General features: G+C 35.3%; 1 protein-coding gene across 10 annotated transcripts in view; it reads left to right on the top strand.

The window, feature by feature from the left end:
- Nucleotides 1-17677, top strand: part of DNAI7 (dynein axonemal intermediate chain 7) — a 73452-nt gene that overhangs the window by 25264 nt on the left and 30511 nt on the right. For 3 of the 10 annotated variants that reach the window (XM_070270087.1, XM_005610982.4, XM_070270088.1), the window contains 6 exons: nucleotides 156-247; nucleotides 2706-2807; nucleotides 3649-3786; nucleotides 8201-8347; nucleotides 9949-10052; nucleotides 11633-11942. In XM_070270087.1, coding sequence (XP_070126188.1) covers nucleotides 188-247; nucleotides 2706-2807; nucleotides 3649-3786; nucleotides 8201-8347; nucleotides 9949-10052; nucleotides 11633-11942 — 861 coding nt within the window. In that variant the 5' untranslated portion in view covers nucleotides 156-187. The remainder of the gene's footprint in view (nucleotides 1-155; nucleotides 248-2705; nucleotides 2808-3648; nucleotides 3787-8200; nucleotides 8348-9948; nucleotides 10053-11632; nucleotides 11943-17677) is intronic. The other 7 variants (XM_023643243.2, XM_070270090.1, XM_070270089.1 and 4 more) reach the window with 4 other exon arrangements.

Here is a 17677-nt window from a genome sequence, read left to right as displayed (position 1 = left end):
GGAAATCTAGCACTTGTCTTATTTCTAGCACATAATAAAGGTTGTAAATATACAAAATATTCCACCACCACATCTTGAAAATATTTGCGGTAGCTTTCAGGTCTTAAAAATAGATTGATTTAATCACTGAGAAAAAAATTTTTTTGGTTCTTTAGAGGAAGCCCGTTTGAAATATGAAAAAGAAGAAATGGAAAAGCTTGAAATAAAACGAATCGAGAGAGAAAAATGGCGACAACTTGAAGCAAAAGTAAATAAAAATTAATAATATTATTAATGAAGACTTCAGCTATGTGGCTATCAGATCTGTTTGGCCATTTAATGTCATTCTCCCCCATAGCTACCAGTAATATTTAGGCCTATATAACTGGTTTAACTCATTTAATCCCACCATAAAATTAGTGACATTATTACCCACATTTCACAGATCAGGAAATTGAAGAATGGAGAAATTAAGCAGCTAATAAATTGCAGAGCCAGGACTTAAGACATAAGCAGTCTTGCTTCAGAGCTCATGTTGGTAACCATTAAGTTATTATTCTCAACCTGTTTTATAGATAATTAAACAGAACCAAAAAAAAATTTGAAATTTTACCTCTCCTTTTTTAGTTTCACTTCTCTTTTTCACCAGAATTTTTCAGATCAGTAGTTCTGAAAGATTTTGTTCTCAGGACAAAACCTCATTACTATTAACAATTGAAGACCCCCAAGGAGCTTTTATTTATGTGGGTTATATCTATCAATATTTACCATATTAGAAGTTAAAAATGAGAAATTTTAAAAGACTTATATAGACATTAAATATTGTTAAAAATAAACATAAAAATAAGTACATTAACATATTTTTAAGAAAGAAAATACCTATATATAATTATATATGTAATTATATATACACATACATACACATTGCATATATTATATTAATTGTTTATATAATTATATGTTTTATAATTTATATATAAAATATATGTATAAATATATAGTACATATATATTTTATATATAATGTATATAATACATATATGTATACATATATAAAAATATATGTATATTATATATAAATATTAAAATATATTTTATAAATTATATAATTTGTATAATTATTGTAATTATGTTATATAATTATATAACATCCACATATTAGTATATAACATATATAATTATATAAATGTTTTTATGTATGTATATATAATTATATAACATATAATTATATATTTTATATTATATATTATATATTTTTATAATTATATATTATATAAATATATAATTATGCATATATAGTTATATATGTATATTTAATTATATATATGTAAAATATATAACACAATTTTATATATAATTATATAACTATATATTCTTGAGCTATAGTTGACATATAACATTATATTAGTTTCTGGTGAAACATGATGATTCACTATTTGTACATATTTTAAAATGATCACCACAATAAATCTGGTTTACATCCATCACCACACATTATATATTTTTTTAAATTAGGGAAGTGAGTAGCATTGTTTATATTTTAAAAATCTCTTTAATGTCTCACTTAACAGAAGACAACTGGATTCTCATGTCTATTTCAATATTCCATCTGTTACAATGTGTTGCTTTGATTGAAATGTATGAAGAAAATTGCCTGCACATAGATGTGTAGTTGGAAAAAGGAGAAATACTGTAATAGCCTTTCAGATAATTGTGGATATTCTTCTTTGATACTATACCAAAACTCAATAAGTGGTAGTTTCTTAGTGTGGAATCTGAAACCATATCAATGAACTTTTCTTACTCTTACACTAAAACATTGATTTGTCTTCCACTTTGAACAGATCTTGTATTCATGCATGATTTTGCAACATCGTGCATTGTTACTTGCAAAAATTTGGTTCACTGAGTTATTTGCTTCCAAATATTGAGAGATTTTTATTATTCACTATAAAAAGAAATCCTATGCATTAACATCATCTCCAATCAAATTAGAAATGTCTGAGGATTGGGAAACTATTAGACTCACAGTGGTAGATACAAATTTTCTAAAATTCAAATTTATTTGAAAGTTTGAATTTTATCATTGGAAACAAATACTTTGAGTTGTTTCCTGGAAGTGACAAGCTCAATTCATTAATTTTTGAGAGAATGTCTGCCAAAATACTCAAATAATTGCACAAATATTTATTTCTCAAGACAGTATTGTTCTTTGATCTTCAGCAGAAGTGCTTTATGCATAATTCCCATTTTATCACACAGAATATTAAAAAGATGTATACTTAAGGGTTGACATTGAATAAAATTAATAATTTTCACTTCTTCATCAGGTCAGTCTTATGTAAAACTGGCTGTTTACCGCCCCTTCCCACCAAAGAACAGGACTGGTACAGTTTGTGCCTTGATTCTCGCCAAGGTGCCAGCAATTGTTTACACCATCAGGGAAAATGTGTACACTAGGAAAAAGGCTGATAATGCCTTAGTATTACTATGAAAATAGATTTGACCTCAGGGATCCTGAGTCTTGGGGACCCACCAGGAGTCTGCAGATCACACTTTGCAAACCACTGCTCCAGATGAAGCCTTTTGGAAATGTCAGTTACATTCAAACTAATTTTAGTATTCATTTTGAAACTTAATACTTTGCCAAGTAAATTTTAGAGGCTCCTTGTGAAATGCAAAACTGAAATTAAAGAGCAGATCAATGTATCTATCCCCATGCAACAGGATCTAGAAAGGAGAAATGAAGAACTTGAAGAACTTTATTTATTAGAGAGGTGTTTTCCTGAAGCAGAGAAATTGAAACGAGAGACTAGATTGCTTTCTCAGGTGAGACTAACCTCTTTTTGAGCTGATACGTTTGTACCACAAGAGGGAGTTATAGTCTGATATCCTTTTTAATCCAAAGAAACTTTAAATTTGTCTATAAAAAATCTCTCATCTGACAAATCTCTCACATTGCTTGTAGCAAAGTAAATTCACATAGCTTTGTAGAAAACTGTTTGTCAATAATAGCCTTGAAATTTTTATATCCTTTGAGTCTGATTTAATTTTTGGGAATCTATACTGAAGAAATTATCCTAAATTAAAATATAAAAAGTTTGACCTTAAGGTAATCTAGTGTTGTTCAAAACAGCGTAGCTTTGGAAACACTATAGGGGATTATCAGGAGAAAAAGCAAAAACTGTAATAATATGGCAAAAGATGATTATGGTATAATTTTAAGCAAAAAATTGTAAGTACAATATGATTACAAATGTAGAATTCGCATAGACTACAAAATGAATGGAGGGACGCATACTAAGATGCCAATGGCAATTAACAGTTAGTAATAATTTGAGAAACAGAAATCAGCCCAAGTATTGGCTTCTGTAAATACAGGAGCTATATGATTAGAGAGGAAAGCGAAACAAAACCAACTCACTGTTTTAAAAGTAAAAGTATGACAATAAATAGAATTTCTATTTATTTGAATTATCAAGGCTTATAAATTATTTTGATGAAGGGGAATTTGGTTATTTTAAGGATATCTCAAGTAACTAAAGCTATAATATGGTTTTTGCCTAAATTGGGAAAACTAGGTTATGAGAACTCATACTTTGGAAAAGAAGTAATTTAATCTTTGGCTGAATTTTCACCAGTGTGAACATTCGAACGTTTTACTTCACAGTGGAAACACTACATTCAATGTGATGGGAGTCCTGATCCTTCAGTATCCCAAGAAATTAATACCTTTATTAGCTTGTGGAAAGAGGAAACAAATGAGACTTTTGAAGAAGTGATTGGAAAAAGTAAACTAGTGCTAAATGTAAGTTCTTAAGTATTATTCTATAATTTTAAATTATTAAATTACAAATTGTCTGATACTGACTCCAAAAATAGAAATAAATTAAACATAGTATTTGGCAATTAATAATACTACTGCTTCCTTGGTTATGGAGAAAAATATTTGCTAATCTTTTCATTTTCTGTTTTAGTTTTACATTTCCTAAAAACATCTTGCCATCTTCAATAAGGTCAACATAACATAAATGTGAAACATTAACTATATGTGTGTCTAATTCAAGCCAAAATTTAAAAAAAAATCTAGTTGCATTCATTTATGTGGATAATTTGTGGAGGGAAAGTACATGATTTTATCCTCAGCTGGAATTATCCACTATTCAGTGATTCAGTACACATGTTTTTTAACGTTAACTATGTGCCAGGCACCTACTCTTTCAGACACTGCAAGTACAAAGATGTGTAAAAATATCCTACCTTCTAGTTCTGCGAATAGGATGGATAGGCTAGCCTGAGGAGTTACCACTTTATAATGCACTTAAAAATGCTAGACAAAGAAATTTTTTAAATGACATTTAAATCCATTGCCTAGCTCAAAAAAAGTAAGGGAAAATCTTAGAGGCTGTAAAAACAATTCAGAAAAGTGGGCGAGTCTCGAATTCAGTGGCTTCCCAGAGAATATCTATCTGTTAACCCCTGGTGACTTAGCCCTCGTTCAAATGACCATCAGGAGGCAAAGCCTAGGGTACACGCAAGGTGGCAAGTTGGATCAGAGCCCTTCTATATGGCTGGGAGCCTCAAAAAGATATTCTGGATATTAGGGAAAAAACCTACTCTGCAAAAAACCTACTCTGATAAGAATTTGTTTGGCTCATCTTTAGCTTAGTGAAGGGAAAACAGAAATGTCTCTACTGAGAATTCTTAATCACAAGTGAGTTAGAAGTCGGACTGGAAGAGTTTACTAGAATACAGCACAAAGTGATAAAGAGATGGAAAATATGAAAGAGTAGTTAACAGACATGTAGGATAGAGCAAGAAGGGCTAAAAATATATTGGAAAGGAGTACCAGAAGGAGATGGAAAAGAATGAGGGAGATACAATATTCAAAGAGATAACGGCTGACAATTTTCCAGAATTGAGGAAAGATAAGAACCTTACGATTCAAGAAACCCAGCACATCCCAAGTTAGGATAAATGGAAAGAAATCCACACTTAGGCATACCTACATAATAGGAGAAACTAGAAGGAATTCACTCCTCTCAGTCCTACTATCCTCTAATGTTTTTTGTTCCATTTCTTCATGACATTTTTGTGCTTCTTGTCACTATTGTTTCCTTCTTCTCTATGTTGCTGCAAGATGGAGTAACTCCAGACTCTCTTAAGCTCATAACATGCATTGCCTAAATTAATCTGGATAGCATGTTTATGAGATTCATTTTACTTATGAAGAAACAGATTGTGCCTCGCTTACAGTCCCCTACGAGACCTTAGATGAGCCTTGCTCTGACTTTCCAAAGACTCCAAAGAGCCTCCCATAGACTGTGAGGTATTTGGATGCGAATGGATTCATCATATGGTGTTCTTGCCATTGCACACCCTCTCTACCAGGAGGCTGCCATGGCCTACGCTGGTCCAGGAATCCAGTGCTCTGCAGTTGGCAGGGAGACAGTCGGAGGTACCACTAGCGCTCACCAGTGATGAGCTGAAAGCGACATCTTCCTGTTATGAATGTAGGGTACAGAAGTAGAAGTAATAAATAGTAGGGAAGATAAGAAAAGGATAAGTAAAACAAAATGGGAGAGTAATCATAGCAGTAGGAAACTAAAGCAGGAAGTCACAAGAGGAACAGAAAGAACTGGATAGCAGAGGCCCCATGGTAAACAGCAAGTTCCAAATTATAAAATTTATTTGACAAAGTCTTATATAATTCTTACTGTGCCAGGCTTTAGAAATAGTAACTTGCTGAATCTCGTAATAACCCTATGAGATAGGCACCATTATCCCCATTTTGCAAATGAAGAAGTTGAGGCACAGAGATGTTAACTAACTTCCCCAAGATCATGCTGCTACTAAGAGGTGGCTAAGACTGAAGCCGAGCATTCTGGCTTGAGGCCATACTACCTCAGACGACTGCGCTGCCTCTCTTAATTTAGAAGTTTTCTGTATATCATCTGTGTAAGTGTTCAAAACTGAATTATGCCACTTACTAGTTGCTCCTTGATCAGGCTGTGTCTCACTTTCTCCCAACAGTTCAAATATCTTTCCACTCTCTTCTTGCTTGCATGGTTTCCGAGAAGTTCGATATAATTCTTAACTTTGTTCCTCTAAAGGTAACTTCCTCTGTTGCTCTGGCTCCTGTCAGGAATTTTTCTTTATCTTTGATCTTCTCTGGTTTGAAAATGATATGCCTAAGTCAGTTTTCTTTGGCATTTATCCTGCTTGGTGTTGTCTGAGCTTCCTGGATTTGTGGTTTGGTGTTTGACATTAATTTGGGGAAATTCTCAGTCATTATTGTTTCAAATATTTCTTCTGTTCCTTTCTTTCTTCTCCTTTTGGTATTCCTGTGATGTGTATGTTACACCTTCTGTAGCTGTCTGCAGCCCTTGGATATTCTGTTCTGTTTTTTTCAGTCTTCGTTCTCCTTGCTTTTTGGTTTTTATACTCTAGCTCAGAGATTGTTTCCTCAGCTGAGCCCAGTCTACTAATAAACCCATCAAAGGCATTCTTTATTTTTGTTTCAGTGTTTTTGATCTCTAGCATTTCTTTTGGTCCCGTCTTAGGATTTCCATCTCTCTCCTTTACGTTGCCCTTCTGTTCTTGCGTGCTGTCTACTTTATCCGTTAGAACCCTTGCATGTTAATCTTAGGTGTTTTAAATTCCTGGTCTGATAATTCCAAGGTTCTGATGTTTGCTCTCTCTTCAAATTGTGTTTTTTGCCTTTGGTATGCCTCGTAATTTTTTCTTGCTGCCCGGACATGATGTCCTGGGTAAAACAATTCCGTGATTAGGCCTTTAGTAATGCGGTCGTAGGTGGGGAAGAGGTCTGCAGTCCTGTGATCAGGTTGCAGTCTTTCAGTGAGTCTGTGCCTCTGGACTGCGGGCTTCACAGAGGTTTTAATTTCTCTCATCCCCTCTCATGCGGGAGGGAGTGGTTGGAGCCAGCTGGAGCTGCGTGCTTCCTTTCCCATAAGTGAGTTCGGCTTTGGTAAAACTCCAGCAGGTTAGGCTCTAGTGAGTTTCCCCTGACATCGGGCCTTGTTGAGAACAGAGTGCTCTGGCCTATTTTGAAACAGTTCCTTTTTGCTCCCCCTGCTGGAAGCACGAGGAGACTTTTCTCCCATATTTATTGTGGGGACCTAGTCGAGCTCCTGGAAGCAAACCTCACAATATTGCGGGCACTCCCCCTTCCATGACTGCCTCTTCCTGGACATTTTCACTCTCAGCGCTGTCCTCGCTGAGCCTCCAGCAATTTGTCATTTGCAGTTCAGGTTTTCCTACCCGGCGCTGGGTCCTGCCCCTGAGTCTGCTCGCAAAAGCTGACTCCCAGTATTCACCTGCAGGTCTCTCCAGTCTTGGGTGCAGGCCCTGTGTCCTTCCCTCTCTTATGAATCAAAAATAGTTGTCGATTTTTCAGTCTGTTCAGCTTTGTGCTTGTTGTTAGGATGGAGTGGCATCTTCCAGGCTCCTTACAGATGGGAAGGATGTACCTCAGCTTCCTCGTCTATAAAATAAGCATGATAGCAGTATCTACCTCATAGAATTATGATGAGCACTGAATGAATTAAAACATAGAAAGCATTTAGAACAGTTCCTAGTACACAGTAAGCATTGGGTAAATATTAGTAATTCTCCTCAGTCTCCTCCTCCTCATTGTTGTTACTCCTATTGTTCCACAGTCTTAGGTAATGGTAAACTGTGCCTGTCTATCAACTTGCTAATGAAAGCTCTGTTACACATAGTTGAATTCTTTTTTTTTTTTTTTTGAGGAAGATCAGCCCTGAGCTAACATCTGCTGCCAATCCTCCTCTTTTTGCTGAGGAAGACTGGCCCTGAGCTAACATCCATGCCCATCTTCCTCTGCTTTATATGTGAGATGCCTGCCACAGCATGGCTTTCCAAGCAGTGCCATGTCCGCACCTGGGATCCAAACTGGCGAACCCTGGGCCTCCAAAGCAGAACCTGAGAACTTAACTGCTCGGCCACTGGGCTGGCCCCCAGAATTCTTATCATGGAGTTTTTGGAGGAAATAGTTTACTTTTCCACGATCTTAAATAATAGAATAAATACAGGAAAGGATTTTTATATGTTTTACTGCTGTGTTCCTCAATTCAAAAGTGATAGAACATCCGTCTTTTCACCTTTTCCTTGACCATTTGTCAGAAAATTAATTACTTTTATAGTAAATATTTATGTTTTTACTTTATACCCTTACTTTCTAGTTAATTGACAAGTTGAAATTAATTTTATTGGAAACGCCACCATATGATTTGCAAGATAAAATAGTAACACAGTACCAAGGATCAATTCTAGAACTGCAAGAACTTCTTCATTGCAAGTTTAACACTGCCACAGAAATACTTCTCAGAGTGAGTGTGGGATTTGGCTTATGTGTTATTATTTTATGAGAGTTAAAATTTTATTCTGTATAATAAAAAATCCATTATCTTTTTTTATTAATTAAAAGGTTATGAAAAAGTCAGTAGAATAATTTAAGGCACATATGTTTATCCAGATTTCACAACTAAATATTTTATTTTATTTATTTATATTCCTTTTCCTCCCCAAAGCCCCCCGTTACATAGTTGTATATTCTTAGTTGTGGGTCCTTCTAGTTGTGGCATGTGGGATGCTGCCTCAGTGTGGCTTGATGAGCGGCACCATGTCCGCGCCCAGGATTCGAACTGATGAAACACTGGGCCGCCTGCAGCAGAGCGTGCGAACTTAACCACTCGACCACGGGGCTGGCCCCTTAAATATTTTATTTAAAGAAATCAAACATTATTGATATAGCTAAAGTCTAGTTTTTTCTTATACTTGCTAAGGTTTACTAGGATCACTGTGAAAATAAGTTCACAAAACATATGTTAGATATTCACCCTAGATCAATCAATTGAGACAAGATTACAGTTATTGGTAGTCACTCTATTTTTCTCAAATCTTTTAGCACTAATCATATCAAATAATCATAAAATCATTATTATACCTAGGAAAATAAATAATATTTCCATAATTTATTCTAATGTCCAGTCCATATTTAAATTTTCCCTAGCGTCCCGTGAATATCTTTTATGCCTATTTTGTTTTTTAAATCAGAGAACCATCTAAGGTCACATTACTGTTGGCTGTTTTGCCTCTCGGTTTCTCCTGGTCTAGAGCGCAGTCCTTAGTAGGATGTGTTCTAATTACACAAAGAACTGCGAAGAAGGCTTAAACTTTACTAAGTTTATTGTTAGCATTAATATTCATATTATAATTTTGCAACTATTTGATATATTGTAACAAAAAGCAGGTTAGAAAATGTATTATAATTACTAGCAATCAAGATTTTTATTTTAAGAGAAAAAAGATACAGTATGTAAAAGAGAAGAAGATTAGAAAAAAAATACTATAGTGTTAGATTTGAAATGGAAATATCAGTATGCCACTGGCCCAGTGGCATAGTGGTTGAGTTTGCATGCTTCACTTCAGCAGCCCAGGGTTCGAGGGTTCGGATCCCGGGCACGGATCTACTCACCTCTCATCAAACCATGCTTTGGCATCCCACATATGAAATAGAGGAAGATGGGCGCAGATGTTTCTCAGGGACAATCTTCCTTACCGGAAAAAAAAAAAAAAAAAAGCATGTGTATGGTTAAAATGAAAAGTCATGATAATGTTAAAATTGAAAAGGGTGACGTAATAGTAATCTATAAGTGCTACCTGGAAATATAGGAGCACCTTTAATCCTTAGACACCTTAGAAGAAACAGTAACAAAGGGAAAACACATTTAATTAAGTAAATATGTTTGTATCATTTAGAGAGTGTTTTAAAACAATTCTCCGTTATTTTGACTGAACCTTATTTCTACCCCAATTACTCTTTTAAGTAACGAAGGGAATCTACCGCCTAAGTGGTGAGATAACACATCTCAGTTACATAATTTATGAGGCCTCTAATCTTTTATAATGTTTTCTTTTTCTTTTATAGCAAGCTAGTACTTTAGCAGATCTGGACAGTGGAAATATGGAAAAAGTCATTCAAGACGAAAATATTACTCTGTATGTGTGGGCAAACCTCAAGAAGAATCCAAGGTATTCTCATGGGTATTACTGTGGGTCAAAGGTCATTAGAGTCACATCGGGATGACCAGCAGGTGCCTGTTGCATAACAGCAGGGCATACCTACTAAAACCCATGTCAGGAAATCAGCCAAGTGGGGTTTAAATCACAGAGCTGCCATTTACTTTCCGCAAGTTCCTTAGCCTTGCTGAGCTTCAGTATATCAACAGTAAAATGATGATTATAGTACTTTACTTAACAGGATGGGCTTGAGGTTTCAATATTAATGCATGTAAAGGTCATAGCATAGTGTCTAGTACAAATACGTGCTGAATAAATATCTGGTCTTCCCCTTCTCTTCACTCGCTTAACCTCCCTCTCCCTATAACAAATAGAAGTGGTAGGTGCTTTCTACATAGCAATATGATAAATTCATGATTATTATCATTCTTTATAAATAAGGATAAATTCACGATCACTTGGTTGCCGCTTAATCTTAAACATTTCAAATTAATTGAGTTAGTATGGCAGTGAGTTACAGGAAAAATTACCAGAATGAAGGTTAGGCGGCCTTGGTTCTTATCCCAGCTCTGAAAAGACTAGTCATTATGACAATGGAAAAAATGGGGCTTTATTTTCATATTTAGTAAAAGAAAAAAACAAAATATTTTCCAAGTTCCATTTGCTATAAAATGCTCTGGTTTAAATCTAATCAGAGACAATGCATGAATATAACATTTTTCATTGTAAAATATGTTACATACAGAAGAGTGAAGGAAATTAAATCTGTATAATTTTAAAATAATAAAAGTAAAATGAATAGCCCTGTATTAACTACTGAGGTTTATGAAGAAAATTAGGTGGCATCTTTCACTAAGGTAGGGAATAGTGGAGGCAGAACAAGTTTTGTTTTATTTTGATGGTCATGTTGAGGGGGTTGGAGGGATGATGTGTTCAGTGTTGGGCTTGTCGGGTTTAAAGCACCTATGAAATGTGAAAGTGTGACTGTCTGAAAGCATTGCGAGAAAGCTGAGTTGGAGATATATTTTTTGGAGTCATATAGATGAACAGTTCTTAACTTTTGGGGGAGTCATAGACTCTTATGAACTTCAAATTATTACATATGCTCACACATATGTAAGGGCATTTTTGGACCTCTTGAAGTCCCTTCAGGAATGCTTCTTCCCCCTACCCTGCCCGGGAAACATAGAACTCATGTTAAAAGTCTTGATAATATAAATAATAATCACAGCCATAGAAACATAATATCCAATATCCTCTATGTATGTAGAGGGAGAAAAAAAAGGGCATAGGATAGAGAGGTGAGTAATATCTACGTTTAAGGGGTGGTTAGGAAGAAGGCCATACAGAGGAAATGGAGAAGGAGCTGCCAGGGATGGAAGAGAAGAGTATTGGGTCATGGATCCCGAGAGGGTGTTTTGAGAAGGATAACATCAGTAACTGGGCCCAAATGCTGCAAAGAAAGCATTTGGATCGGGACTCAAAACTGTGGCAAAATTAAAGTGGAGGGAAATACTGCTTAAATATAAATTTGCAACACACCTAGAGTTTCCCAGGGCCTCACCCTTTTTGTTAAAATTAATTATTGACAGGTACAGAAGTGTCAGATTCTCTGAAACACAAATTGGATTTGAAATTCCAAGGATATTAGCAACAAGTGACATTGCTCTACGACTCCTACATACTCACTATGATCACGTCACACCGCTGCGTCCCGTTCCAACGTCATTACAAGAACACACTTCCACAATAACTAACCTTGTCAGAGACGAAGAAAAGAATTTAGAAGCGGCAATCAGCAAAGAGATGCAAGAAGAGTGTAAACAAGAAGAAAATGAGTCTAACTCGGTTCATGAGGAAGAAATAAAAGTTGAGGATCAAGGTGAAACTGAAGTAAAAATGGTAGGACACATTTCAATGTTTACATTTTTTTCTTCATGTAGCAAGCGTTATTAGATTCCCTTGAAGCATTCTCAAGATTTTTTTCCTAAACAACTAGAAATTGTCCGAAAGCTACTTTCTTGCCAATGGCATGATTTTGAATGTGTATTTTTTATTCGTGCCTTCTATTAATAATCACTATTCATAGTTGAGCCTATTGCTTCAACTCCTAAAGTTCAGCACGGGGATTGCTCATTTTTATTTTAGGTACACTCCTGAAAATCTTTGAAGCAATTTAATTTTTGTGTATTTATTATATTTCAAACTCATTTAAGGGAACTTGCCGTTAGATGGAAACTCGCACTAAGTACTTCCACAAACCAAGGGATTATCTTATAGGACCCTGTTACTGTCTCAGCTTTTGGTTTTGTAAGAAAGACTTTTATGAAGTAAAAGTTGATTTTCTTAAACTATTGTACTCCTTTCTTAAAACTTGACATCTTTAGATATAATAACATCTTATTAGAACAATTTAATAATCAAATTCCTTTAGTTGATTTTTGTTCTTTCTATCTCCAGGATTTTCAAGTTAGTCACTTATTATGTTAGAGTAAATTGTCTCTTTAGAATTTAGTGTTATTTTCTCAGAACTAAACAGCCTTTTTGTTTGGCCATAGACAATTTGCATTTTAGGAAGGACCAGAAATAGCAGGTTGTCCTACAAGTGCTTAAGATATGAAATGTACTGGTTTATTTTCTTTAAACACAGGTAAGGGTTAAGAATTAGGTTGAATACAAATTATCAGAATAGGAATTATTAGATATTCTAAGAACATATTTAATTGAAAAATTCCATTTTAAATATTACACTAGAATCAAAAATGATAGATTCTATAGCAATACACAAATGGACATGACATGGCGATCAGTACAAAGAATAGTATTTAGAATGATATTACAACCATGTAAAAATTAAAAAGGCATAAGGGGAAGAGAACTCAGAAACCTGTATACAGCTGATATTTTAGAGAGGTGGGAAATAAGCAATTTATTTTTCTTTAAAAATTTGTCACTTTTTAAAAAATGTTCTTTGAGCAATCCAATACCTTTCAAAATAAAAAATTTCATTTTACCTCTCGGGTAGCGTGGTAGCTTGACTAGAGTTCAGTAATATTTCCAGTCTTCTTCTGTTTCCTGAATGTAAGGGATGATTATGCCCCTCACTCTCTTGAACTTAGGTGTAACTGCTACTTGCTTTAGCTAATAAGATGTGAGTGGAAGAGAGATACTGATTTTTAAAGATTTTATTTTTTTCCTTTTTCTCCCCAAAGCCCCAGTACATAGTTGTATATTTTTCATTGTGGGTCCTTCTAGTTGTGGCATGTGGGACGCTGCCTCAGCGTGGTTTGATGAGCAGTGTCATGTCCGCGCCCAGGTTTTGAACCAAAGAAACACTGGGCCGCCTGCAGCGGAGCGCACGAACCCAACCACTTGGCCACGGGGCCAGCCCCGAGATACTGATTTTTAAGGGGGAAAAAATAATCAGTAAATGGGCCCCAGGCTTAAAATTATGGAAATATGCAGTAAAAACCAAAATGAAAATCCATTCACTTAAAATAAAATTTGGCAGGATTTGTGATTGAAAATCCATGAAAACAAAGAACAAATAGAAAGATATCGAAATTGTTGTATGAAAACAGTATATAAAATGTTTGGTCTTGATTTCATAAAAATATTAGATAATTTCTCCTCCTCAGGTTCCTTGATCATAATTAATATTTTTTGAAAACCCATCAACATTTTACCCAAGAATCTCACATTACTTATTTTTAAGTTGCAAAATAATAATTAGAAAACATATAATTTGAAATATTACTTGAATTTATATGGCTTATGCAGTTCTTTCTTAAGCCCATCTCTCCGTGAAGCAGCCTCATGCAGTGATGAGTTATTATAGTTCTGTTAATTTTGGAAATAGTTTTATACTTATAAGCAGGGCTGGCTGGGTGCCATAGTGGTTGTTTGCATGGTTAACTTGGACGGCCCAGGGCTTGTGAGTTCGGATCCCTGGACATGGCCATACACACCACTCATCAAGCCATGCTGTGGTAGGTGTCGCACATATAAAATAGTGGAAGATGGGCACAAATGTTAGCTCAGTGAGAATCTTCCTCAGGCAAAAAAGAGGAAGATTGGCAACAGACGTTAGCTCAGGGCCAATCTTCCTCACACACATACAAAAATATATAAGCATATGAATTCACTGTAATACTAAACAGTGCACTTAAATATATTTTTCTCAAGGCCTGTCATCTACTACAGTAAGGAGTCATCTCCTTTACTCTCAACCAGTGAGCTCGAAAGTACCAAATTAAGCTTTCCTCATTGTGAATGGCCCTTACCAATGTGTTTAACTACATTTGGTTTTTCTGATATTATTTAATGTTTTATCGAACAGTTTCAAACAACTTATATTGATGACTAAAGGTATGCCAGTGCTCATGTTGATAATGCCGCAAAAGTACAGCAAGGAGAAGCATTGGCGTAATGGTAAAATGCATGTTTTATGGAATATTGAGGGTGTCCTCAAATAAGTAGTTTAGGAAACTCAGAGTAAAGATCAGCAGACAATTAATGATATGGCAGAAATAGTTGTACTCTGTGAAACTTCTCCATAGCCTGGGAAGCTTGACTAAGAATTGTGTGAATGGTAGATTGAGGAACCTGGCTGGAGGAACTTTATGTTATCAGGGGATTTAAAAAGAGAAAATTGCCTAGGAGATGAAAATAACATGAATTCAGTTAGCACTCCTATTTCTGGAACCAGTCCTCTCATCACACCCAACATACATGTGCATAGATGCTAATGCTTATGTATGTGTGCTCTATCATCCTTCCAAAACTGCATAGCATTCTGAAAAAGTTAATGTGCTTAATGTTCAAATATGTATGATTTCCATGAAGCAGAAGAATCCCATAGTAGTGGCTGAGTGTGCCAAGGCAGGCGGGAAAAACCATCTCCTGCACTGAAGGAGGATCGTTATAGGGAGGAAAGGCAGGAAGTGCGTAGAGTGAAGAATTCCCCCACTCAAAACCACTTGCCCTGCTGAGCTGGGTAGGAAAGGAGAGAGAGAGGACTTCAACAATTGTCAGCTGGGCCTACACTTGCCGATAATTCTAACCAGTGTAAACCACCTTTGGTAAGTGTAAGTTACTTGCAGGGGGCAAAAATCACCAGATTTATAAAGAGAATCAGCAACTCAAAAGAGGAGACAAGGATAATTCAATTGCGTTCATGGGGAGGGGGGAAATAAAATGATGGAAAGAAGTAGGAGGTCCAATCTCCGTATAAAAGAAGTTCCAGAAATCGAGAAGGGAAAGGATGAATTGAATATAATAATCAGCACTGGGACAGCTGGCTAAGATTTGAAATAAAATAAATTTCCATTCATACTTCACTCTACAGACTAGAAAAAAATAACAGATTAAAGGTTTAAATATAAAAGCAAGCTAATCAAAACTCATAAAATAATAGTATTTGAAGAGAACATAGGGAAGTTATTTTATTATCTTTACTAAGAAGGTCTTTCTTACTTGTCAGTGCATCAAAACTAAAACCATAAACCATTTGCATAGCCAAAAAAACCTCACTATAAAAAGTTGAAAGACAATGAACTGAGAAAAATATTTAGCCTTATGTATAAAACAGTCAGTATCCTAAAATAAGGAACTCGTACAAATTGGTAAGAAGAGAATTTCCTCATATAAAATTAGACAAAGGACTTGAGTAGAGAGATGAGAAGAGAAATGCAACTAGCCAATAAAAATATGAGAAGATAACCAAATAAGTAATCAAATTAGAACCATTAGATCATTTCTTCTTATCAGATTGAGCAGGAGGGGGAGCAGATATTTTCATATACTGTTATTAAAAGTGTAAATCTGTACAGTCTTTCTGAAGGGCAATTTGGCAGTATGTAAATGTACTATTATCAGTCACTTTAATTTTAGTAATTTATTTTTATGAAGTAATAGGACAAGTAAATAAAAATGAATGCATGAAGATGTTCATTGAAGTATTTTTTTATAGTAGCAAATATAGTCCACAGATTAAATTAATTGTAAAGTATTCAACAGCCAAAATATTAGTAGCCATTCAAAATGATATAGATTTTATATACTTTTTTAATTTTTAAATTTTTCTATTGAGATATAATTGACATATATTAGTTTCAGGTGTACAATATAATGATTTGATATTTGTATGTACTGTGAAATGATCACAATAAGTTTAGTTAACATCCATTGCCACATATAATTACAAATTTTTTTCCCTTTTTCTTTTTTTTTTAAAAGATTGGCACCTGGGCTAACAACTGTTGCCAATCTTCCTTTTTTTTCCCCCAAAGATTGGCACCTGGGCTAACAACTGTTGCCAATCTTTTTGTTTTTTTCTGCTTTTATCTCCCCAACCCCACCCTGTACACAGTTGTATATCTTAGTTGCACCTCCTTCTAGCTGTTGGATGTGGGACGCCGCCTCAATGTGGCCTGACGAGCAGTGCCATGTCTGCGCCCAGGATCTGAACCCTGGGCCGCCGCAGCAGGACGCGCGAACTTAACCACTCGACCACGGAGCCGGCCCCCCAATTTTTTTTCTTGTGATAGAACTTTTAAGATCTGCTCTCTTAGCAACTTTCAAATATACACCGCAGTATTATTAACCGTAGGCACAAGGCTGTACGTTACACCCCTAGGACTGATTTATTTTATAACTGGAGGTTTGTACCTTTTTGCCACCTTTACCCATTTCACCCACCCTCCACCTCTGGCAACCACCAATCTGTTCTCTGTGTCTATGAGTTAAATTTTTTTTTTTAGATTCCATGTATCAGTGAGATTGCATAGTATTTGTCTTTCTCTGTCTAACTTATTTCACTTAGCATAATGTCCTAAGGTCCATCCATGTTATCACAAAGGGCAAGATTTCCTTCTTTTACATGGCTGAATAATCTTCCATTGTGTGTGTATCACATTTTCTTTATCCATTCATCCACCATTGGACTCTTAGGTTGCTTCCCTGTTTTGGTTATTATAAATGTTGCTGCAATGAACCTGAGGTGTACATATCTTTTTAAATTAGTGTTTTCTTTTCCTTCAGATAAATACTCAAAAGTGGAATTGCTGGATCATATGGTAGTTGTATTTTTAATTTTTTTGAAGAAGCTTCATGCTGTTTTCCATGGTGGCTGCACCATTTTATGTTTCTACCAATAGTGCACAAGAGTTCCCCTTTCTCCACATTCTCATCGACACTTGTTATTTCTTGTCTTTTTGATAATAGCTATTCTAACAGGTGTTAGGTGGTATCTCATTGTGGTTCTGGTTTGCATTTCCCTGAGGGTTAGTGATGTTGAGCACCTTTTCATGTGCCTGTTGGCCATCTGTATATCTTCTTTGGAAAAATGTCTATTCAGATCCTCTGCCCATCTGTTAATTGGATTGTTTGTGTTTTGTTATTGAGTTGTATGAATTCTTTATATATTTTGGATATTAACCCCCATCAGATATTTGATTTGCAAATATTTTATCCCATTTGGTAGATTGCCTTTTCGCTTTGTTGATTGTTTCTTCTGTGCAGAAGCTTTTTAGTTTGATGCAGTCCACTTGTTTATTTCTGCTTTTGTTGCCTTTGCTTTTGGTGTCAAATCCAAAAAATTATCACCAAGATTGATGTCAAGGAGTTTACCACCTGTT

Source organism: Equus caballus, chromosome 6 (assembly GCF_041296265.1).
Source record: "Equus caballus isolate H_3958 breed thoroughbred chromosome 6, TB-T2T, whole genome shotgun sequence".
Lineage (NCBI taxonomy): Eukaryota > Metazoa > Chordata > Mammalia > Perissodactyla > Equidae > Equus > Equus caballus.
Note: the sequence above shows the minus strand (reverse complement) of the source record. Positions and strands in the feature narration are given on the sequence as shown.